We start from the raw sequence: 24494 nt of genomic DNA, 5'->3' as shown, positions 1-24494 counted from the left end.
CTTTTGGGTCATCGCTGTCTTGTTAATAGACGCCAATCCAAAATTAATTCCATTAAGTAAAAGTTCTAATACAATTTCTGTAAGTCTCCAATTCACGGACTCTCCTTATTGAATATTTAGATAATGAATTTAAAATTTCTTCAAGGACATATCTGCATTTGTATGCACCCAAACAAAAATTATATTACATTTATTTGTAAAATTGATTTAAGCTAAGCAATAAGTCATAGCAAGCAAACAGAGTTAAGATCTTTAACAGTAAGTCTCTGACAATCAGCTTACCTCAGCCTTGCCAACTCAGCTGAAAACTCATTTCTATTCAAAAACTCAAGCTAATAAATATTCTTAGCTCTGTTAAACATTTATATTTTATATATTAGTCAGTCGAGTATTTTATACAAAAACATTTGCTACACTTAAGACACTTTTATATTTTATACTACACGATGCCAAGACATAAAGTTCGCAAAACACCCAAAAGTTTATTCATAGGTTGGCCATACAAATTTGCATCAACTAGTCGCGCTGCTGTGTTGCAGCAGCAGCATGTGGAACCAATTGAAGAGAAGAGCATTGAGAGCATTGAGAGCATTGAGGATGCTGATGTGCTCTTGGAGAGCGCTGAGGAGGAGAGTCTAGAGATTATACAATGTAGGGATACAGAGAGCTCGGATACCATAAGATCGAACTGGCATGAGCAGCTGAGCGTGAGTGTGGCGGGAAGCGAAGACAAGATCAAGTGGCACTCACTGCAGCACGGCGGACCGTTATTTCCGCCGCGCTATAAGCGCTTGCCGGATAACGTGCGTATGTGTTATAACGGGCAGCCCATGAAGCTGTCGACAGCGGCTGAAGAGGCTGCCACCTGGTATGCCAAGCTGCTGGGCCGACCTGTGCTACAGAATGCGATATTTCAAGCAAATTTCTTTCGCGAGTTTCGCATGCTGATGCGTCCAAACGAGCGGCGTATTATAAAGGATCTGGAGCTGTGCGATTTTGAGCGCATTGCCCAGCACTTGCAGCGCCAGAAAATGTCGCAGCGTGGCGTGGGCCAGCATAGGAAACTGTTGGAGCAGCACCATTTTGGCCTCTGCTGCATTGATGGCGAGCTGGAGATGATTGCCAACTATCGCATAGAGCCAGCGGGCATATTCTTGGGGCGTGGCAAGCATCCGCTTATGGGCGCGCTTAAGCATCGCATTCGACCCGAGGATGTGACCATAAACTGCAGTCCGTATGCAGTGCCAGCTGCTCCAGCTGGCCATCACTGGAAGGCAGTGCAGCATGATCAATCGGTAGTGTGGCTAGCGCGTTGGCGCGACAGCGTCACCTTGGGCTACAAGTACATGCAGCTGAGCAGCGCTTCACGCCTGCAGGGTAAACGCGAACTCAACAAGTTCGAGCTGGCGCGTCGTGTGTCCAGCTATATAGACAGAATACGTCAGTCGTACTGGGAGGACTGGAAGTCGCCCAATCTCATGCAGCGTCAGCGCGGCGTTGCAATCTATTTAATCGATAGGGTTATGTTGCGCGTGTGCAGCGACAAGTCTGAGCTGACAGCTGATTGCGAGGGCTGCTGCAGATTGCGCGTGGAGCATTTGAATTTGTTTATGGAGCTGCAGGGTAATGCTTATGTAGTGGAGTTTAACTTTGTGGGCAAGGACTGCACAAAGTATCGCAGGCAAGTGGCCGTCAATCAGCATGTGTTTGAGAATCTGCGCAGCTTTATGCAGCGCAAGCTGCCGCAGGATCAGCTCTTTGATCAGCTGACGGTCAAAATGCTAAACCAACATCTAAGATCGCTGATGCAAGGACTCACAGCCAAAGTGTTTCGCACCTACAATGCATCCAGGCTGCTGCAGTCTAGCCTGGATGAGCTGACGCGAAATTTGACGTCGCCAGAAGAGCTGCTCAATGCGTTTGCCATAGCTCATGCTAATGCTGCCAAGTTTTGCAATCACCAGGGCGCGCAGAGTAAACTGAGCAGCCATAAGCGTGCGATACGCGCCAAGCAATTGGCGATTAGCAAGTGTCGCCGCAGCAGAGCGAACACTTGCAGACTGTTGCAACTGCAGCAGGATTTAGATTTGCTGCAGTCAAGCCTAAGCGATGCCGAGCTGCGCAGCTCTGTAGCCTTGAGCACCTCCAAGGTGAACTACGTGGATCCACGCATTACTGTTGCCTGGTGCAAGAAGCACAAAGTGCCCATTGAGCAGGTCTTCGATGCAGCACTGTGCAGCAAATTCGACTGGGCCATAACTGCAGCTGATGCCAGCTTTCGCTTTTAACACTGCGTATGCTTAATTTTAATGTATATCGAGTTTAAATTCCAAGTGCGGCTTCGTTTGTTGAGGAAATAAAATGTTTATTCAAATGCATGAGTCGTTGAACTTGGGCAGCAAATTGACTTGCACGCCCACAATGCGCAGCACTCGCTGCGAGGCAAAGATTCCAGTGCGTATGCAATAGTCGAGCGGCATGTGCTGCACCAGCTGGGAGAGGAAGCCGCCAACGAAGGCATCGCCGCAGCCGTTGGTGTCCACAACGCTCTTCTTGTCCATCTTCGGCACAGGATATTCCAGCACACGATCATTCTCTTGGAAGCACAGCACCGGGCACGTTGCATCCGTGATCATCACAGTGCGCGTCCGTCCATTTTCCTTTGGCATGCTCTGCAGCCTGCGGCCGACTTCGAAAATATTCTTTGTGTCCCATTCGTGTTCGGCTGCATAGGCAAGCGCTTCCTCCTTGTTGCAAATTATTAGATCTGAGTAGGGTATGATCTCGTCCAGCTGCTTCTTGTGCGTCTGCAGCACAAACACTGCGCTGAAGTTCAGCACAAAGATGCGATTGGTCTGACTCGAAAGCTGCGCCACACGCAACACGCTCTCCGAATTGACGGCCAGAAAGAAGCCGGTGGCATAGAAGAACTTGGCATTCTCCAGCAGGCACATGTTCTCGTCCGTGTCCAGCCAATCGTCGGTGAACAGCGCCGCCGCGCCCAAATTGGCCACCAGCGAGCGATTGTTGCCGGAAATGACCACCGCACAGGTGCCCGTGTTCGACTCCTCCTTGACCTGGTAGTGCGTCTCCACGCCATCCGCTGCTGCGCGCTTGGCTATGATCTCGCCGAACTTGTCCTTGCCTATGGCGCCGAAGAAGTGCGCACAATACGGCTGACCCACAATCCATTGAAAGATGCGCATGGAGTTCTGACAAGCGCCCCCCGCCGAGTAGATCACATTCTCCATGTTGGCCAGCTCCTCGAACAGCGCCATATGCTTCTCCTCTGCAATGATTGCCGCATTCGGCTGCAGATCGTATTTCTCCAGCAGCATGTTGTCCTCGATGGCGCTGGTTATGTCCAGCAACGGATTGCCGAAGCCAAGCAGCATTCCCTCAGTGAGCATTTTGTTAGTCTTCTGGTTCTCGGTTGGCTTCTTCAGGTTCTTGGAGCAGCGCAGTCTCCAACTGTAGCTGATGTCTGTAGAAGCTGCGCCTGCAAATGCGCCAATTAGATAGACCGGACTCAGTTGACGTGTTAACAGTTTGCCCACTGAGTGCCGCACAAGACTTTTCATAGCATTTGGACTAAATTTTGAATTTTGTTTATGGGGACTGAACGAATATAAAATGTAAACGTTTAACTATTGACTACAAATGCTCTGAATAATATTTTCAAAAAGCAGCTCACATATTGAGCAGTCAGTTTGGACTTTCATGGACTTTGGCGCTTGTTTGTCAATTGGCAATTGCTTAATTAATTGAGTTTATGTAATTTATAATGCGCTAGTTAGTCGCTATTGTAAATGTTGCTTATCGAGAACTTTTTTAAGTTCAACATGGCTGGCACTTGCGCTTTTATCTTCTCTGTTTTAATGTGGATGAGGCTGGAAATGTGTGTGTAAACGAGTTTTGCTATTCTCAGAACTCAGCACTCTCAGAATTCGCTGCGTAAATGTGTCTTCTACTTATATTTGTCTCATCTCTTATTTTTATGTAAACGTCAAGGCCATGCACCATTATAAGCTGCTTGTTATTGTTTTAATGAATGTTGTGCGTTGTGCTGTGCATTTGATTTGTAAATTTAATTACACGCATGAATCAATCTTAATTTATTGATGGTGCGGCACATTTAATATGCTATTAATTACTTTTGCAACTTGTGAATTTTTAAACAAATTTATGTCAGCAATTACTGAAGCCACAGCCACGTAACAGTCGGCACGTGGTTAATTGGTTTGAATGCATGCGAATGGAAATGGAAATGGGAAAAGAGAAAATGTTGTCAAGGTGTGAGCGAGCTGATTTCACTTTCAAGCTGCAAACGACGCGCTAACTACGCCAAAAGTAATAAAAACGCAAGAACGTCTTGTCAGCGCGCTGCTTGCGTTGTGCCTGACGAGCCGTGTCTGCGGCAGCAGCAGCAACAGTGGCAAGTATGGAAACAAAGGCGTTTGCAGTGCTTTGCACAAGTTGCCGCGCATAAATATTAATTTTTATGCAACAAAGCAGCAGCCGCAGTGCAACAGCTGCCAACGAATGGAGCAGCAGCAACAACAACAACAACAGCAACAAATGCCAATGTCGCTTATCGCCTGCAAGCGCCGCAAAGTATGCAAGCGTTTTTTCAGTTTACTGCCATATATCCGCAACTGCCATGACATGCTAAAGGGTGTAACTGATTTCGCTGCCAGACAAGCTTTGCTTAAAATAAATTGTTGCATATATCAAAAAAGCGTTTGTATGTTATACAATAAATAATAATAAGGTGAGTTTGGCTTAGCATAACTGAGCTAGAGCTGCTGTAAACAGCAATAAGCAATAGCAATGCAAATTATAAGTTTATGCTTGATTAAAATTTACAATTCAGCTTATGCTTTAATCAACTTTTACAGGATATGCTTTGCTCTGTTTTATTAATATTTGTTGCGCTTTTATTGCGCTTATTGTTGTCCGGGGTAAGCACTTACTTATGTGCAAACATTATTCTTCGTCGTATTCTTTCTATAAACCACAGCAACAGCAAAAAATAAATATATAAAACCATTTTCTAGCAACTGCAACTGCAGCTGAAGCTGCCGTCGTGCCTCCAACCGCAGCGGCAGCAGCAGCAACGTGGTGTTGCAGCTGCATAATGTGGCGTGTGGTTAGCATTAAAAATGATATGCAACATGACTAGCAGCTGTGTGTGTGTGTGTGTGTGCAGTGAGGTGCTGCTAGAGCAGTCTCTGACAGCCGCATGGCAATTATAATCCACAGCAAACTCCACGCCCACTGTCTGTCAGTCAGTCAGTCAGGCTGGCATCCAATGAAGCACTCGCACACGCACACAACCAACCGAGCGACCCACCCGAGCGGCTTAAGTGTGCTAACTGCACTGCTATCCTCCTCGCTCTCTCTCACGCTCTCTATGTGCTGTGAGTGTTTTTGGTAGCTCCAGCTGCCGCTGACACACAATGAACACATCAACATGACACTGTCGGCCTGACAAAAGCTTAGCCCTAATAGTAACAGCAGCAGCCAGCTGCGTAGCCCAGAGCTCCACACACTGTAACCTCAGACTAAGCTCCCCACACCCCAAAATTCTCAGCTACAAGCATACTTAGCACACACACACACACATACTTAAGTATATATAAAGCTAGTTGCACATTCACACGCTTGGCGCTGTTGATATCCGCTTCCGTTTTCGTTGGAAACGCCGCACATTGTTATCTAACAAGCTTTTTATGTGATTACCTTTAGCTGCTGCTGTTAGTCTAACTATAATTTGGCCTTTACTTTTAACGAGATTGTTGTCAGATTTTTCAGCTTGAGAGCAGCTAACATGCATGAAACTGAAACGTGGTGCACTCAAGCATAAAATGCAGGATGTTCCACAACATTTTCTTGAATGCGTTAGCCCATGTGTGTGTGTGTGTGTGTGTGTGTCTCGCTCATTGTGTTGCCCATTTCCTGAAATCTAACAGCGCACAATGCCAAAATTAAAATAATGAGAGCGCTTCGTATGCATTTCATTTTAATTCAGATATACTTGAATATATCAAAATGGCAACTGTCAGTCAAATGAACGAGTCCCCACTGGGCTGCTTAGCAGGCTACACGTAGCAGCAGAAATATAATTGTCAGAATATAAACGATTGTGTTCGTTACCCAGCGCATTATGTATAAGACGTTGTTCCACATGCTGCAGTCATAAAAGCAAAAGAGTGTAACTAAAATATGAAATAAAGTAATAAATTGGATGGACATACCTTAATAATGTAACTGATGTTAGTTTGCTTAGCTTAATATTGATAGCTGTAACATTTACAGCTTTTGAACTCTCAAGCTGCCTGGCTAAGTAGCCTATAGATCTTCCTTCAAAATTAAATTAAAATATGAAATAGAATAATAAAATTCTTTGACAAACCTTTATAATGTAACTGACGAATGTTTACTTAGCTTAATATTGATAGCTGTAACATTTACTGCATTTGAACTCTCGAACTCAGTAGGCTATAGAACTTGCTTCAAATTTGAATTAAAATATGAAAAATAAATTAAAAAAATATTCATACCTTAATAATGTAACTGATGTTAGTTTGCTTAGCTTAATAATGATAAATGTAATATTGACTGCTGTTGAACTCTCAAACTGCCTGCCTAAGTAGCCTATAGAACTTTCAAAATTTCAAATAAAATAATAAATTTTATTAATGTAACTCACTTGAATATCAAACTGCTAGCCTTAGTAGTCTATAGAACTTAAATCAAAAGTTTTTTTTGCTGCTTACAGCGCAGCAGTTGAAATTACTTAGTATTGATTAAACTTTTGCTAGCATTATGTCGTTCTACGCGCCTTTCATTAAGCCTTATATAGAGTACAACGAGTTTGGCTGGGGGCCGTGTGAGGTGCCCAAGCTGGAGGTGCCCTATCAGCCGTTTTGCAAAAGCGATCGCCTGGGCAAGATCAGCGACTGGATGGTGCCGGTGCATGACAAGAAATATGGCAACAAGTATGTCTCCAGCTTTGGCAACAACAGTCACTACGCCTATTTCCATGACGACGATGATGCAACTTTCCATTTGGTGGATGGCGGCAATCCGCGTGTGTTTAAGCCATATCAACGCAATCGCTATCGCCCCAATTTGCGCAACAATACGCGTGTCTATGGGCGCACTGGGCGTGGCGGTGGCAATCAGGCTGGCGCTGCTGCTGGCACTTCGGGCGGCGGCGGCGGTGGCGGCGGCAATGCAAATGCCAAATACGGCAAGGGGCGTGATCAGCGTCGCAGCTACGGCGGGCGGCGTTTCATGCGCAGCGCACCCGTGCGCTTGCGTGAGAGTTCGGTGCTGGTGCGCTCCGACTGGGTGTCTGTGGAGGAAATTGACTTTCCGCGTCTGCTCAAGCTCACGCTGCCCAATGTCAAGGAGGGCGTCGAGGTGGTCTGCTGTGGCGCCTTGGAGTACTATGACAAGCAGTGCGATCGCATCAATGTGAAGAACGAGCGGCCACTGCAGAAAATCGATCGCATTATCAATGTGCCCAGCACTATAGACGATCCGGTTATACGTCGCTTGTCCCGTAGCATGGGCAATGTGTTTGCCACCGACGACATAATTGCCACGCTCATGTGCTGCACACGCTCCAACTACTCGTGGGACATAGTTATTGAGAAGCTGGGCACCAAAATATTTCTCGATAAGCGCGACAATGCGCAGTTTGATTTGCTGACTGTGAATGAAACTGCACAGGATCCGCCGCAGGATGAGGATGGCACCATTAACTCGCCGCAGAGTTTATCGCTTGAGGCTACGCTTATAAATCACAACTTTAGCCAGCAGGTGCTGCGGCTGGGCGAGCTGGAGTCGAAGCACTGCTTTGAGGAGCCCAATCCCTTTGAAGAGCCGGGCGTGGAGCTCGCCTCTGTAGCCTATCGCTACAAGCAATGGCAGCTGGGCGACGACATTGTGTTGATAGCGCGTTGCAAGCTCAATGGCGTGATGAAGTCGCCCGCTGGCGAGCTGCAGTACTTGTCCATACGCGCGCTCAACGAGTGGGACTCAAAGGCAGCCAATAGCGTCGAGTGGCGCCAGAAGCTGGACAGTCAACGTGGCGCAGTGCTGGCCTCCGAGCTGCGCAACAACTCATGCAAGCTGGCCAAGTGGACGGTCGAGGCGGTGCTAGCAGGCGCCGATCAGCTAAAGCTGGGCTATGTCTCGCGTGTGAATCGTAAGTGCAGCAGCTGATTGTCCATTGAATTGCTTATTCCAACGCTTGTTTGCAGGCAAGGATCACTTGCGTCATGTTATCTTGGGCATGCAGCAGTTTAAGCCGCAGGAGTTTGCCAGGCAAATCAATCTGAACATGGATAATGCTTGGGGCGTGCTGCGCTGCTTGATTGATATTATTATGAAGCAGCCTGATGGCAAGTACTTGATTATGAAGGATCCCAACAAGCCTATGATACGTCTGTATGACATACCCGAGTCGGCATTCGAGTCGGATGCCAATGATGAGCAGGACACCAGCGATGACAGACCGTTTGGCAAGTAGCTGCAGCCATACGAATTTTCATTTGTTAATTTAAATGTTAAATGTTCACTTTGTTGCTTAATCTTGCAATGTTTATTTGGCTTTTAGCACTAGCGCAAACTTGTTTAGCTTTTAATTAATTGATTTATGTGGAAAACAAATAATAGCCATGCTCAGAAGTGTGCAGATAAATCAGCTGGTGACATAACAAACTGCGCTTGACTGAAGCGAAACAATGTAATAAATACATTTTAAATTGAGTTTTCGACCAAAGCTTTTAGTATCACACACACACATACATAGGATGTGAGCATGTGTCGCATTTGCGATTCAGAGTCGAGTCAGAGTTATTTGATGATAACATGTCAGCATGCATCAATCATTGCGGTTCAGCATACAAAGAAATTCGCAATGAAACAAAGTTAAATAAATGGAGTTTGTGTACATGAATACCTCACACACACACATACACATATACAGTCGGATATGCATTCCTGACATTTGACATTGTCACAGTAACAATCGCAGTCACATACAAATAAAGCAAACACACACACACACACACACACAAACACCGATGAGAACAATCTATGTGTAATTCAACAGCAATACGTATACGTACTGTAGACACTGTAGGTTCAATAAATCACAAAGCAGCATCAATCAATGCAAATTCAAGCGCTATGTCCTTGGCTTAGTTATTTGCCCTGGCTCAAAGCTCAAAGCTCAACAGCAATGCCTTTGTTTCGAGAGTCTGTGCCCAAAAAGTTTAATTAAGGCCCAGCACGTAACCAATTTTAATCTCATTGCGTAGCAAATTTAATGACCAAAGTCTCTCGAGTGCCAGTCCAACAGTTTGCTATGCAGTTGTTATCGGCTCAATTATTAATTGTTTATTTTATTGTATTTGTATTTGCATTTGTATTTAAATGCAATTGTTTGCTCAATTGAAGCACAACTAATTGTTTAATTGCTCAGTTGGTTAGGCAGTAAATTGAAAATTTAATAAAATAATATTAGTTAAAGCTGCTTGTGCTGGCTTAAAGCGTTGCACATTTATCAAGCATACGCCCAGTTGTGTTCGTGTTATGTTGTGTGCGCATAAAAAAGATTTATTCGAGCGCTTTGCTGTTACATAAGCCATAAAAGTATGCAAAACACCAAAAGTGTTATTGAATTAAAACATTTTGTTTGCTAAATGAACATATCCGGCTGCATAAGGCAACAGAGCTACAACGAGTTCTAAATGACTTTTGTTGATGGTTTTAAGCAGTTGCCACACAAAAGTTGCGCGCTCCACTGCCTTGCCCCCTGGCTATGCAACAACAACAACAACAACGGCAAGTGCATGTAGCACTTCATCTTTGCGGGCGAGCATTTCAAGGTCTGCGAGGCGTTGAAAGGCGTTTAACAAACTGCAACTGCATGGGAGGCCCCCCCAGGCAAAAGTTAAAGCGTTGCCTCAATGCAAAAGTTTTGTGCATTTTATCGCATATGCTGATGCTGGTGCTGCTGCTGCTGCTGCTGGTGCTGGTCTGCAGGCTACAGCGCCCAGGAGCGGCCAAAGGGTCGAGTACCGCTCAACCAAAGGCTGCATTTGCATATGCAACCGCAATGCGGCCCCAGCTCTGAGAAATGTAAAAGTTAAGCGTTGAATGAGGGCGACAAATTGCAAATTAAACTCTTTTGCATTTTACACACACACACACACATGTAAAATAGTTGTAAATAACGCACACACACACACACATGAAACAGCAACAACAATTGCCCAGCACCTAAAAAGAGTTTTAAATTTTAATTTAGCAAATGCGACTTTTGGTTCGCCTGCCTCGCGGCTGTTTAAGCATTTACCCGCACAAGTCTCAGATATGTTTGGGGCTTAAGCCTTGTTCTTAAAAAAAAGAAATGCGTACTAACGTATGTTTCGCCGCTGGCTGCGCAGAAATAAAAAAAAGAGTTTGAAAACTTTACGGATTGCTTGGATTTGCGTTGCCTTTTGGCATATTTAATTTGGCGACTGCTGTCAGTTCTTTTGCTTTTTTTATTGCTTATTCGGCTCAGCACATTAGCCATGTCAGTTGTGTAGAGTTTTGCTTTCTTTTTTGTCAGAGCAACGTTAACTTTGCTTATTTTCAAATGCAGCTCATTTAAATAACATTTGTCAACAAACTTTTGAGGCGGCAGCAGTAAGACCGTAACGGCTTCGTTGAGCTGTGGCCATGGCGGCGTATGAGTCATATGAGTAGCAAAAAAAATTGCCTCCTGTGAGGATTGAACTCACGACCCCTGGTTTACAAGACCAGTGCTCTGCCACTGAGCTAAAGAGGCGCCTGCTGTGTCTTGCAACTTGCAACAAACAAGAAACGCTCGCCCCACCCACTGATAAGAGCGCTTGATAGCAACTTCTATTGATAAGATCTATTTGTCGGTTTTCATTTATCATCTGAAGTTTGAAGCGTCGCGTTGCGTTTGCACCTCAGCAACTTGCAAGATAAACGAGCACATTTCCCAGCAGGCACCACAGCAATATCAGCAACGACAGCAGCCAGCAACCAGCAACAACAACAACAACAACAACAATCACAGATTTCACCGTCAATTTACAAATCTGCAACAATAGTGATAATTTTTCTTAACCGCTGCAGAGCAGCGTAAAACTTTTTACACCAACATTTTGACAAAGTTTCTGGGCATCCAATTTCGTTGTTGCCCCCTGCAAAACTTTTCGCAAAATGTTGAAAAATATGAAGCAAAAAAATAAAAATAAAGCAGCTGGGTGTGAAAAAAAAAATGTGAATATAATTCGAGCTGCTCATGCATACCCAAGCTGGGGCTGTAACCATCAGCTGCCGTTGCTTAAATCATTCATACTCATAGACGACCGCCATTCCACATGCTGCTGGTCGCCCCCGCCCCCGCTTCGAAGCTGCTGCTGCTGCTGCTGGTTTTTTCGGGGGAAAATCATTGCTCTGACACTCGGCAGCACAATGCCTGCAAAAAGTTTCTCAACCAACCGTCTGCAGTCTTAGTGCGATGGGAAAAGAATTATCGCCCGCCAGGCCGGAAATCATTCCTGCTTTCCTGCAGCAGCAGCGCTGCCAGCGTCTCGCACAGATTTCAGCTCTTGCTTCTTATAGCCACAAAACATTTTTCATAGCTGGCTGGCGGGCTGGCGGCTGCTGCTGCTTTTGGGACCACCAACTGGCAATTGAGTAACTTCTGTTCTACACATTTCTAATTCGTTTCGTAGCTCCCAGCACCAGCAGCAGCAGCAGCAGACTGCATTCATGCCAATGCAATGTCGTTCCGGCAAATGCAACCGGCGCATTTGCCAAGTTCGACGCCATTGGCATTCATCCGGTCCCATCTCGCATTGTCGCTAGCGCTGGGCGCTGCCAGTGCCGCTGTCGTTGTCTGAACTCGCCCATTGACTGTGTTGATTGGTGTGGGGCCCTGGGGTCAAAGAGGATGGGTCAGAGTGTTAGCCATCTGGTTGGGTGGCTGCCTGGCTGTCTGACTGTTTGCAAATCTCGAATTAAATTCATTGAATACTTGTCAAAATATTCCATTCGCTGCGCTGAATGCACGTAATTGGATTTTTGCTCATGCCACATGTGCACTCTGCACTTCTCAAATAACTTTGCCACGCAGTTTCAAGTGCAGCAAACTCAGCTAAGCTGTAATTAAAGTTACCACAAAGCCAGTTAGCAAAGCCAAACAGCTAAATAACATTAAACATCATATATATATAATGTTTACTTTTGGTTGTGTGCAGATATTTTTGTGCGCATATTTCGTGGAAAACCAAAGTAACTAATAATGCGCGGTCATACCCAAAGATCTGGCTGCTAAGATTATGCGTGGCATGTCTTTTTATAAAAGCAAATCGAATACACCTTGGCAGGGGGCAAGCAAAAAAGTAAATCAACAAGTTGGTAAAGTTCGCACGCACACCGTTGGAATATTTTAAGCTTTAAGTTTTCAACACAAATATCAAGTATACGCAACAGCACACAAGATTGCAAAGGTATGAAGCAAAAGACTAAAAACCAAATTCAACAGACGTAGCTAAATATAACTGAGAAAAAAAAAAACAGAAACAAAACGCACAACAAAGTTGGCTTATATTTTGTTTTGTATTCTTTTGTTGCTCTGTCTCTCTTTTGCTCTCTTTTGGTCGTTTTTGTGCATTTTGCCAAAAGCATGAAAATCGATTACCTGTACGAAATGGAAAATACTTATGTATATACTTAAGTGCGTATGTGTGTGTTGGTGTGTAAATCACGTATACGCTCTGTGTGTGTGGAGCAGCAATGTTTGGCTTATTGGGTGGTAGCAAGCTGATTGTTTTCAGTAAGCAGACTTTGCATAAACGAATGTGAATACATTTGAAGAAAACAACATTAAATGACGCTCACTCATGGGGCATGGGCATGAAATGGAATGCAAATGCAAATGCCAAGTGTGTAGCGGCTTAAATGCTTTTTGATTTTTATATGCATACATATTTTGCTTTTAATTTCGGATTTTCCAACCATTGCCAGCTATCGAGCAGCAATAAATAATGGCACTCCAGGCGGCTACCAGGCAGACAATCATTCGTCAGATACAACTCGTTGATTTCGATTTGGATTTAAGTGCAACTGCAAGAGCTTTTCAGATAGATAGAGAGAGAGAGAGAGAGAGAGAGAGAGAGAGAGAAACAATTTGCAATGATTTTGCTCAATTGTTTGGCTTGCGCCTTCACCATTGTCTTGGCACTTTGTCTTGCCAACTCTTTCTCGTCTGTTGCTCTGCTCCTGGGTCCTGGCTATTGTTTTTGCCTCTTTTTTATTTTATTTGCTACAAATTAGGTTTTATCCATCTTTGGCCTTTGCTGACAGAGCACATGATGATGATGCTGCTGCTGCTGATGATGATGAAGAAGTTGTTGGCTGGTCACAATGTTAACCCAACACAAGCGACAGCTAGTGAGACTCTGTGTTCTGACCCATGTATTTGTACAGTTTGTGTATCCAACAAAATTAAATTCCATTTTTTTTTTGCTTATATTTTGCGCTCTTAACCAAAAGCATTCTTCACACCGCAATTGCTATTGTTGAAAGTCTTTGCTGGGGTGGGGCAAATTTCCATCATTGCAAATACTTACCGCATTTCCACTTTATAAAAATGACCCAAAGGCTGCTGGCACCGTTTCAGCCATGCACTATCTACACTTACTCATATACATACACTATATAGCAATATCCACATGCTCTTCGCTCTTCTCTCTTCGCTCTCGAACTATTTGAACGCCATTTGCCCCTTTTTCGGTGGCAGTGCAAGTGCCAAGAAAAGTATCAAGTGCAACACTTGTTGGCGTCACAAAAATGCATCTCAAGTTGATTTTGATAAAGTTACGCCAACAATGTGATCAGGTCCTGGCATCTCTCTGCCCATCCATGTCCATGTCCGTGTCCGTGACGATGTCGATGTCGACGTGTCTCTCTGCAATTTTTTGTTCTTAATTTGCCAGCGATTGTGGACGCTATGGCACAAGTGGCAATCTGTGCGAACATCACATCAAACACTAAACGAAAAATTACGTGCAGCAGTCTCAATTCTTTAATATAAATAAAATAATATGTAGAGCTGCTGCTAACTTAAGATAAAATATAAGAATAAAAGAAAATTAAGAGCTCGAACAGACAGACAGTTACCATTATGTTTAAATATTTTTGTATTAATTGATTGTCTATTTGTTCTAACTTTCCAAATATAAGAGAACAATAAGCTTGTTATGAACTTGTATTCAGAAAGGGTTTGCTTTTGAAATTGTTTTTCCAAATATATTGTTTAAATTAAACAAACACAGTCATTAACCTAAAAGCAACCTTTATTGATTACTGCTTACTAGCAATATAATTAAATTTAGCATTCTGGGAAATAATAACTCGACCCGGAGACTGTTATCGAGAACTCTTTACTAGAAACTGCTTATTGTTTCCAAGAATACTAAATATAATATGCCGGAAACTGTTATTGATTATGCTTTAGTAGAACAGCGTTTCATTTCCAAGTACTTTTTGAATATAGAATGCCGGAAACTGTTGTAAGTAGTTGTTAAAATAGAAGCTTCAAGCATTCGCTGAAATAAATTTTCTAAATATATATAAATGGCAAAATGATTTATCAAATGCTTATAAGAAACTGAAAACATAAATTGCAGCATCAACTGAAACAATGAAGCGAAACATTTTAAGAGCATCGTACTCTATAAAAACATTTATTTCGCTTTTAATATTTATGGGCCGGCAAGTTGCTATTCATTGTCATGTTTCTAATTAGACGCAGTACTTTATTTTATTTGACTGTAAAAGCAGCAAATTTAAATTTAATAGATGACATGCACCTAGTCCGGCTTGTTGTTGTTGTTATTTTATTTGGTCACCCCAGCCATAAAATTTATCTTGTGTCCTGCGCTGCCGTTTGGCCAATATATCATATTTAATGTGTCTGACTTTCTTTCGGTTGTCCGTCTTCAGCGCTGGCAGCTTTCAACTCGGTTTTATTTTTTATTTTATTTTTTTTTTCACACACTTTTTGCTACACTTACTTCCGCGCTTTAATGTTCGCCATAAAGACTGCTTTACGGTCCTTGTCGAGCACGAAATGCCGCCTCGACTCTATTTCGATTATGTGCAGAGCACACACGAACACACACACACACACACAGGGACCGACTTTCGTTTGCTCTGTTTACGCAGCTTATGTCCTTGACGACATATGAATGAGTGTGTCAAGTACGCAGGCACTTAATGAGTTGATTTAAATTAAAATTTGCGCGTTGCCGGAGCCATGAACTTTTTACAAACTGTTTTTAGAGCTAAAGACACAGACAGCGTACGGATATGGCAGATATATTTGCTATCTGTCTGAAACAAAAGATGAGCGAGCTTGAATTTAATGTGCGCACATTCTGCGGCCACGTATCAGAGCGAGGCGTATTAAATTATTTTCGCTAATCAGCAAAAATGACAGCTACACATACTTTGCTCTCTTTGGGTTGGGGCACGCGGCACTTTGGCGGAGGCGAAGCCGCAGCAGTGGCGTCGTTCGTGACGCTTGTCAGCTGAATTAAACATGACATTTGCTTAATTTGAATTTAAATACCTGCTTGTGCACAAAAATTCAAGCCATGGCAACAACAGCAGCAGCAGCAGCAACAGCAACTACATAAAGTAGATAAATCTGACACACGAAAATGTGGCAAATGGTAATTTTGTAGCAGCAACAAAAACTGTAAAGAAAATCGAGCGAAAAAACATGCTGGACACAGAGGCGGCGGGTCGCTGGCCATAATGGTCAGATGATTGTGCGCCCAGGGAGCAGCCGGAGCCAGAGCGGGCGCAGCGTTCACCTGGCTTACTAAATAAGAAATTATTATGAGCACACTGCTGCTGCTGCTGCTGCTGGCTGGACGTTCTCGCTCTGCCACAATCAACAGCAGTGCCATGTTGAACTTCCGCTGTCGCACACACACACACACAGAGACAGAGACACATGTGTGCACACATACGCGTATGCATAGCGCTGTGTATGTTGGCCAACTTTTATAAACAACAAAATAGCAAAGCAGACAAAAAAAATTCACTTGGCGTGCCAAAACAAGCGCCTAAACACGAAAAGGGAAGTTGACCGCTCAGCCCCACACACACACACACACACACACACACACAGGTGTGTTTACATGTCTGTGTGTGTTGTTTGCTTGTTTGTATTTTGTTACTTAATGTATCCTGGATTTATTGTGCTGTTTCCTTGTCGCTGTAACTGCTGCCGCGCATTAAATGTACATAAATTTTTTTCGTATAGCCCTCCCGAGTTTCCACCTGCTCCACTTCCCTGCTCATCACGCTGAGCTGCGTCAGAGCTGCGCACGCTTCCGGTTGGTCTTGAAACCAGCAGCAGCAGCAGCAAAAACAACACATGTGTGTGTGCTTATGCATATGCGCTTTTTGTTATATTATTGTTATTGCTGCTGTTGCTTGTTGTTTGTCAGTGCCGCTGGCAACGCAATTTTCTTGCCTTTTTTATATAAATTTACAGCATGTAAAGCCAGTCGCCTGTCAGACATTATTATGCTGCAACGGCGACTTTGGCCCTATGTGACGCCGACGGCCAACGTATGCATTGCAGACCACGCCCCGCTGACCTACAGCCCATCAAGTTGGCTGCTGCATAGCATGTGCTCAACTTAAGTTAAAGCTATAACTTAGTTTGCTATTGCGCTGACGCTTATTATATGTTTTACTTAATGCATAAAGCGTAGCAGTTAGTCGCATAGCATAACTGGCTGACTGGCTATGGCTTGCTAAAGTGACAGCAAAAGTCTTAAACTTTGTTCTCTGTTTGTGTCGGCCTGCCCCCAAAGTGCAACGAGGTCTGATTGTTTTTTGCAATGTTCCAAAAAAGTTTTGCATCCAGTCAAATAATACACAAGATACACTGTTACCTAAACTGTAGTGCAAGCGAGAGAGCACGCGAGAGTATGACAATGGCAACTGTCACACGGGGCGTATGATTTGCTTTTTAAGCGTGCATTTCGCTTTTGTATTATGGAAGCCATAAGCATTCAAGCTGCATATGCAATGACATTGCCTTGAGTAAACCTCGTCAGTTCCCGTTGTGTCTTGAGCCAAACTGTCATTGGCTTGTCCACACAGCTGTCCGCGATTCATCACAAATATCCGCTTACCTTGCCAGCTTTACGTTTCAAATGTCTCACATTTATAACGCTTATGATTGCGTAAGAGTTTTGCAGACAACAAAGCTATATATTTATTTATTTTAATGTAAGCGATGTAGTAAATAAGACTCAGAATATTCACTTGACAACTCTTAGCTGCTGCTCCTTTTAGCTTGCCCATAGTCTACTCCCATTTATGCTTTAACTTGTTCAGTTCTTTGTCTACTCTCAATCTTATACTCTACTTTTAATGCTATCAATATTTCAACTAATTGACCAGCGTTTGCTTTCTATTCAGGCCTGACTGTTTTACCTATAAATTCCAACTCCGCATTTATGTTGCCGCTTTAACTTAAGCAGTTCAGTTGGCGAGTAGACTAGGCAGCGACCACATTACACGCTGCATTGAGGAAAAGCTAAATGACCGCAAGCAACACACCTAACCGGAGGCCACAAAAACCACCACATTTCTATGCCACTTACAGCCCTTCGCACCGCCCTCTATGCTGTAAATTCTGTAATACCGTAAAGCAGGCAATGCTTCAGTGGGCCATCACTTGCATGCCGGGCAACATTCTCGCACGACGACTGCACAAAAGCAAAGTTTACTTTCGCTTTAAGTAGACACATACAGCAAACTGCAAGGCGATGGCGGTGGGGAAAGCGTGGCCGCTGCTTCAGTTGCATAGGCAGCTCTCTCGCTCTGAACAGCAATCTACGTCATCCGTACAAAGGCATCCAGCGCACACACACAGGCATGCAGAGGAGCAAGTAGCAACCTCAAACTGTTGGCATTATGATGCCGCTACCCACACCAAGGTCTGCCCGCTGCCCACTTCCCACTTCCCACTGTTTGCTGCTTGCTTTGTTGCCTATGCTATGTGGCGAGTGGCTCGATCAGCAGCTGCCCATGGGCAAATACGCGTGCATTGGCGGTCAGCAGCTACTCACTCGCTCTTTGAGAGCCTGCCACTGTCAATACTGCCAATGAGTGAATAGGAATTTGTCTTGCCTGCCACTGACAGCATTGACTGACTCACTGCAATTTGCTGTATGCAACCTTAACCCTATCCCCCCCTATGCAACGTTAATAGTTGCAAATGACTTTCGAATGGCTGCTCAAAGCCCAAACCAGGCAGTTTAAATTCACACTGCATTTAAAGCTCTTCCCACTTGGAATCTCTGATTATTATTTAATTTCAATTTTGAGGTTACATTTTTGTGCGGTTAGTTTGTCTATTTTTAAGCAAACTTCATCAATTATTTAGCCAAACTAAATACACATTGATGTAGCTGCGGTTCGTGTTTTCATTTTTGACAATTAAGTCAATTATGTTAGCAAACTTTAAAGGCATTTTACTAAATTGTATCAAATGCGCTGCTTTACTGCTTGCTGTAATATAAGATTACTTATTTTATCTAATTAGCGTAGCAATTAAATCGGATATCGCAGTGAAAGCAACAAAGAGCGTAATAAAAGAAATACTTGTGGCTCAGCTCAGCTTTTCATTCAATTTTAAAATTTATAGACTTTAAAACTGTTAAAGCTATTAAGCGCTTAAGTAGCGCTTTAAATTTTTAGCAACTTTCAATAAGCTGGCAAATTGTTTACTTATTTGCTCAACAATTTTTCATTTCATCTGTTGCAGCTTATGGTAATTTGTTTGAATCAAGCATTGAATATGTAAAATGCTATGAAATATGCGAATATATCAGACTAAATATCCGTGCCGTGTGTCTGTCTGTCTATCTGTCGATCTGTTTGTCTGTCCGACTGACTGATGAAAAATATGAATTTCGCTTATGCATGCAATTTGACAAGGACACAATGTGCAACTTTTTTTTTTTTGCTCACTCTGCCTTCACACTGTGCTACGGAGTTTTGGTGGCAGTGCTTTTACACTTGACATTGATGCGCATATCAAATCGGGTAGGGAAATATGTAAACAAAGAAATGCGCGACTTTTCATCAATTCATTTGCATTTATTACAGTTTCAGTTACAGTTTCCAACGCAAGGGGGGTGGCGAGAGGAACTATGTAGCGTAGCAGATCTGAATCGTATGCTGAATTATTCATATTTCTTCTTTATTTCAATGGGCAGCAGCAGCAGCAGCAATGAGCAAAGTTTATTTTTTTTTCTTTTGCAGCGCAAAAATTGCAAATCAGCTTAGCAAATGAAATATCGAGAGAGAAGCATATAAATAAAACTGGCTGTCCATTGAGTGTGGGTCTCAGTCAAAAATGAGGTTTTGGGTGGCGAATGTTGCACTCATTTGTAACAATTTATTTGATTTTTACAAATGCTTTGCCAAGTCGCTTCCTTCCAATTCGGGCTGCACACAGATTTTCCTTTCTCATTTTTTTACGCTTGCCTTCGGTTTCGTTTTTTTTTTTTTTTGAGCTCAATGCAAAAGCGCTTTTTATTCAATTTTCAGCTCACGTAATATTGACAAATTATTAGCGGGATTTTTGATAGCATTGGGGCATGTCTCCCATACATTGGAAATGCCGGAAACCGCTGGCGGCCTGGAAATGTTCACTTTGGCAGCCTCTTGTTATTGCCGAGCTTATGTGTGGAGGTGCAGCTGGCCTAGCTGGCTGGCCTGGCATTGTTGGCCCCTTGACTTTACTTTGCATATTTTATTGGAGGGTATCATCGTCTGCAATGCCAGTGTTTTCAAATAAAAAACATATTTAAATTGATTTGTGCACAGCGCTCCACTCCATCCCCCCACCACCCCCTCTCCACCGATTGATTGACAGACCAAACAGCCCCAGCAGCCTAACGTGCAAACAAAATTGTTGCACAAATATTTGCTATTAATTTCAATAGACAACATTTTTGTGAGCCGCGCTTAGGCTGAAATTAAGAAAATGCGCAGCTAGCAAAGCTAACTTGGCCATATCTACGTAGCTGCTGCCAACCGCACCCCCGCACCTGCTCCTGACACTGCAGCAGTAGAGCAATGAAATTTTAATGTTTTAATTGACATAAATTGTCTCTATACTTAACCAGCGGCGAGCCAGTTTGACAAGTTGCCACATTTTGCTGCATTATTCAAATGTCCGTCAGCTCGTAAAGGAGTGACCCACCGACGTGGGCAACCCAATGCGAAAGGCTTCGTGCGACGAAACTGTCAACAGTCGGTTAACAGGCACTTAACAGTGGCCGAGAGAGCGCTTGAACGCATGCGCTGCACGCGCTGTAAGCGCTCTGTTAGGTTTGCTCTATTAAACCTTGGGATTCGGCAATCAAGTGGCATGCAAAACGAATTGCAACTGTTATTGGCCCGTTTGACATATATTCCCTAATTGGAATTTCCGTCGTGCTGCACATGCAAATGCCTGAGTTGACGAAAAGCACTTCTGTTTACAATTTAACTAAGGTTTCAATTATTTGTAAGCTAACCACGATAACATATAGTATTTGCTTATTTAACTGCATGGTCAATGCTAAATATTCGTACATTAATTTAGTTTGTTTATAGAATTTATTATATTTAAAACAAGTGTTGCAATTTTGATTTCTTAGATCATTCTTTGAATTAAAATAAACAAAAGATTACTTAAAATTTACAAAAATAATTTATGTGGCGCTTTAAATATTAAAAGCCATTTCCAGCAATTAAGTGCTCAATTTTTTTATAAACCAGTCAAGCTGAAAAGCTGATTTCTTTATTGGCCCAATCAAAATCCTTTGCATGCCACAAAGTTTAAGGAAATTAGCAAAATTAGTAGTCTCGTGTTCTAAATAGTTGGCTTAAATAGCTAAGAGCGCCCTTTACACACACACGCACACACACACAGAGAGACATTAATACTTAAAGCAGACAAGTTGAAGCGCAAGGAAGTATGCAAAAGTATTTCAGCAACGATTGAATGCACACAGACATTAGCAGCCTGACATAGGCGTGTATATCTAATGCACACACACATACATATGCATAGACTATTCAGGCTCTCATAAATCTTTGTGCATTACAATGAAAGGGTCGGCCCGCTGGAAAGGTTAACGTCAATATTCTAATTAACTCATGCATAAACGAATAATAACAAACAAAAGTGCTATAAATTTCCACTTGACTTGATTGATAGCCTCTTCATATTATATACATAAGCATATATATGTATGTATATTTATGGACACAGCAAACAGCAAAGCACTCAGCGTGGGCCTAGCTTAAAGCAACAGCATTTGACTTTGATTTCAACCCATTGCAAAAGATTCTGCGAGCATATGTAGAGAAAATTTAAGATTTAATTTCTAATTAACATGCGCTTTACAATTTCAAATTTTCTCTCTTTCTGTGTGTGGCCAGCGAAGCGTAAAAGCAAAATACACACAAATTATGCGACACAATTTTAATTTCAGTTCTTTGCCTCACTCAGTCTCAGACTCAGTCTGTCTGTCTGTCTGTCTGTGCTTGTGCAACAGGCCATGACCTCGTTTAATAATCAATGAGGGATTCTTCGACTCAATTAAAGCTGTGGCAACGCCATAGAAGCATCAATAACCAAACAAGGGCAATGGATTTCTGCTGCTGCTGCTGCCAGGCAAAGGACAAGCTGCTGTTCAATTGAAGTCATGGGTGTTGTCAGTTTTGTAAGCTAAAGGGGCAACAATACTTATTATGCAAGCTACGCCCAGTGCTGTCTGGCCAGCCCCCTGCTCTAGCAAAAAGGGTGTCTGCAGCTTAATTCTCTGGCTATTGCTCTATTGTGCGACAATAAATTAATAACCAATTGCTTGCCACACGATTATTTCATGCCACTCGGACTTGCAGTTCAATTGGTGATTTGAACTTTGCTTCAAGGCTCGAATGCCACACATATGTATGATTTGCTAGATATAGGCAAAGTTGTAGGCACGTCCTTTAGTTGGGTCATTTCGTTCTCTTTGTCACCTTAGCAACGTGCTGAGGCCACAGATTTTGTGCTGCTGCTCAAATCTGAGGCAATGTGCGCCTTTTTTGCTGCTAAGCGTTGTGTTTACTTTGCATTAACTTTATGGACCCAAGCACATTGCTTTATACGCTTTGTTGACTAGACACGTGTTTGTGTGCGTGCGTTGTTTTTGTTTTATGTGCGTGTACATTACCTATACCACATTTGATCAAATAAACGTTAATAGAGTGTCATGGTAATCATTTTTTTATGCTCATCTAATGAGCGCTACGTGCGAACACAACAACAATTGAGTCTCAGTCTATTTTGAGCCACAAGAAATTGCGCATATAAAAATTCAAAATGTTGCTGCGTGTGACGAGCTGCTCGCTTTTGATTTAATAAAGCCTCAATGCAAACACGCACATTTTAAATGAAATATTGCATTTGTAAATTGCGAGCAATTGTTTGTTTGTTTGAAGCATTGAAAGCGACCGCAATTTATGTCATCGCTTGCCCCCAATAGTTGTGGCCAGCTTCTGTGGTCGAAATTCTACAGCGAACATAATTTGCTGCTAGTTGAGGCTTGAGCCCAGCCAAGGCAAACACATTTTAATTAAAATACTAAGACAACAATAATTGCCATAAGAGCACACACACACACACACACACACACACAAACACAACATGTGGTAGTCAGTCAGCAGTAGAAGAGAAAGCCTCAGGTTTGCAGTAGCTGAGCATACATTCATAGTTGAAATAGTCCGAAGCAGTTGCAAAATTAGCTACTGACTATCAAAATGTAAGTTTGCTGTGCGGTGTGTGTGTGTGTGTGTGAGTGCGTGTTTAAATGAATTTGTTTTAGGGCCATGTGACATTTTGTGAGGCGACGACATACTGAACATGTCTAACAACAAAATGCTTTGGTTTTGTATTCAGCACAATGCTTGTACGTAGGTTAAGTATACGCACCATATACACACACATATACATAAGCAGTGTTATCTATGCCTGTGTATGTGTGTGTGTGTGTTGTTACAGGAAATAAGCCAGTTATGTGCAAAACGAAGAGGCTTAAAACTGAGCTCTGACCAGCGGCTGCGGCTAATGAATGATGACAGCTATTTAACCTCGCCCTCGCTCTCTTTCACACTCTCTCTCGCTCTCTCGCTCTCGCTAGCTGTTTTGTATGCGCACATATCATTAATATAGCAGCTGGCAACAGCAGCAGCAGCTATAGCAACAACACCTTCATCAATAAAATCAAATTAAAGCCAAAAATGGCACAGCAAATTGACTGCAACGTTGAGCTTGTGCTCATTGCCATGGTCCATCGACTGTGAACTGTGTGTGTGTTGGTTGTTGGCTGTTGCCTAGTGCCAGCGATTATAATTGAAGACCACACTAAATGGGCGGCCAGAAATGTTAACCAGCCATTGGCCACAGCCCATTAAAAATGAAGCTGCTGCCTTCCACCAGAGATACATATACGCGCATCGGCCTCGCACCATATGCATATTCTTCTGCCAAGCTTTGCTCTCCATATCGTATATACACATATAATTACTCTTGACTGGACGCAAGTGAAGTGTGGGGAGCTGCGGACTGCTGTCCACAGCAAATTAATGATGCTTAAAAGCGTCAGTGCTTGTGTGTGTGTGGGTGTGTTGGGTTGGTACTGCAAATGAGCTCACTGCATTACTCATACGCACTGTGTGACATTTATTTCAAAGAATGCTGCAATAATAAGCCAACTTGCTCATTAAACTGTTTGGTAGGTGTTGAAAGTTTAAAGTTATGCCAGGCCAGCCACTAATTTCGACACTTGACATGCTTATATACACATGTATATATGTATTTCTGTATGTGTATGCAGTTTTTAATTAAATCCATGTCTACAATTTGGCTGGTAAATTGTTTGCTCTCATTACAGACGTTCAGCACATTTAATTATGCATTTTCTGCTTTGCCCTGGCGCTGGCGCTGGGTTCGAGTCTGGGCGATTGGGCAATTGGGATTTTGCCGAGTTGCTAGTCGCTGTTGCCAATGTAAACAAGCTGCAATAATAACAAAGAGCAAAACAATTAAAATTTGATATATGCATGTAATTTGCGTTTTAAATGAAACTCAAATTGTTTTGAGCACAGCAAAGTGGCGCTATACAAAAAAATTGTACTACAACTAACTAACAAACTGGAAGTACTATTACCTAGCTGAAGTGTCCACTTTGGGTGGATCTGTCGCTGGCAATGGGTTCGGTTTTGCATTTGGGTTGCGGCTTTTGGCCAATTGAAGCGCACTCTAAGCCAAATGCAAACACTGTCAGTGGCCAATGGCCAAGCCAAACAAAATGTGC

The 24494-nt window shown here is 42.9% G+C and overlaps 3 protein-coding genes, 1 long non-coding RNA gene and 1 other non-coding gene across 7 annotated transcripts; 2 read left to right on the top strand and 3 right to left on the bottom strand.

Annotated features, from left to right (window-relative positions):
• Positions 1 to 446: 446 nt before the first annotated feature.
• LOC108601323 (DNA topoisomerase 1) lies at positions 447 to 2288 on the top strand. The gene has a single exon (XM_017989222.1). The coding sequence runs from the start codon at positions 447 to 449 to the stop codon at positions 2286 to 2288; it is 1842 nt and encodes a 613-aa protein (XP_017844711.1).
• Positions 2289 to 2344: 56 nt separating this feature from the next.
• On the bottom strand, positions 2345 to 3652 carry LOC108604613 (adenosine kinase). The gene has a single exon (XM_017994152.1). The coding sequence runs from the start codon at positions 3579 to 3581 to the stop codon at positions 2370 to 2372; it is 1212 nt and encodes a 403-aa protein (XP_017849641.1). The 5' UTR covers positions 3582 to 3652; the 3' UTR covers positions 2345 to 2369.
• A 2368-nt stretch (positions 3653 to 6020) lies between these two features.
• On the bottom strand, positions 6021 to 6512 carry LOC108602721. 3 transcript variants are annotated; one of them, XR_001915264.1, is made up of 3 exons: positions 6444 to 6512; positions 6258 to 6363; positions 6021 to 6190 (listed from the first exon to the last, which is right to left on the bottom strand). It is a non-coding gene; the product is annotated as an uncharacterized LOC108602721 (long non-coding RNA). The 3 variants fall into 3 exon arrangements; XR_001915265.1 differs by having other exon boundaries at positions 6258 to 6359; positions 6416 to 6492; XR_001915263.1 differs by having other exon boundaries at positions 6416 to 6490.
• A 228-nt stretch (positions 6513 to 6740) lies between these two features.
• On the top strand, positions 6741 to 8750 carry LOC108601961 (eukaryotic translation initiation factor 3 subunit D-2). The gene is made up of 2 exons (XM_017989948.1): positions 6741 to 8218; positions 8274 to 8750. Exons 1-2 carry the CDS (start codon positions 6829 to 6831, stop codon positions 8540 to 8542), a joined length of 1659 nt encoding a protein of 552 aa, XP_017845437.1. The 5' UTR covers positions 6741 to 6828; the 3' UTR covers positions 8543 to 8750.
• A 2030-nt stretch (positions 8751 to 10780) lies between these two features.
• Trnat-ugu lies at positions 10781 to 10852 on the bottom strand. Its single transcript has one exon. It is a non-coding gene; the product is annotated as a tRNA-Thr (tRNA).
• Positions 10853 to 24494: the final 13642 nt, after the last annotated feature.

Source organism: Drosophila busckii, chromosome 3R (assembly GCF_011750605.1).
Source record: "Drosophila busckii strain San Diego stock center, stock number 13000-0081.31 chromosome 3R, ASM1175060v1, whole genome shotgun sequence".
Classification (NCBI taxonomy): domain Eukaryota; kingdom Metazoa; phylum Arthropoda; class Insecta; order Diptera; family Drosophilidae; genus Drosophila; species Drosophila busckii.
This window is presented reverse-complemented; position numbering and strand designations above follow the sequence as displayed.

Coding starts and splice junctions, on each gene's coding strand:
- LOC108601961 (XM_017989948.1), top strand. CDS start 6,829: ATGTCGTTCTACGCGCCTTTCATTAAGCCTTATATAGAGTACAACGAG. Junction 8,219..8,273: donor CTATGTCTCGCGTGTGAATC/GTAAGTGCAGCA, acceptor GCTTGTTTGCAG/GCAAGGATCACTTGCGTCAT.
- LOC108604613 (XM_017994152.1), bottom strand. CDS start 3,581: ATGAAAAGTCTTGTGCGGCACTCAGTGGGCAAACTGTTAACACGTCAA.
- LOC108601323 (XM_017989222.1), top strand. CDS start 447: ATGCCAAGACATAAAGTTCGCAAAACACCCAAAAGTTTATTCATAGGT.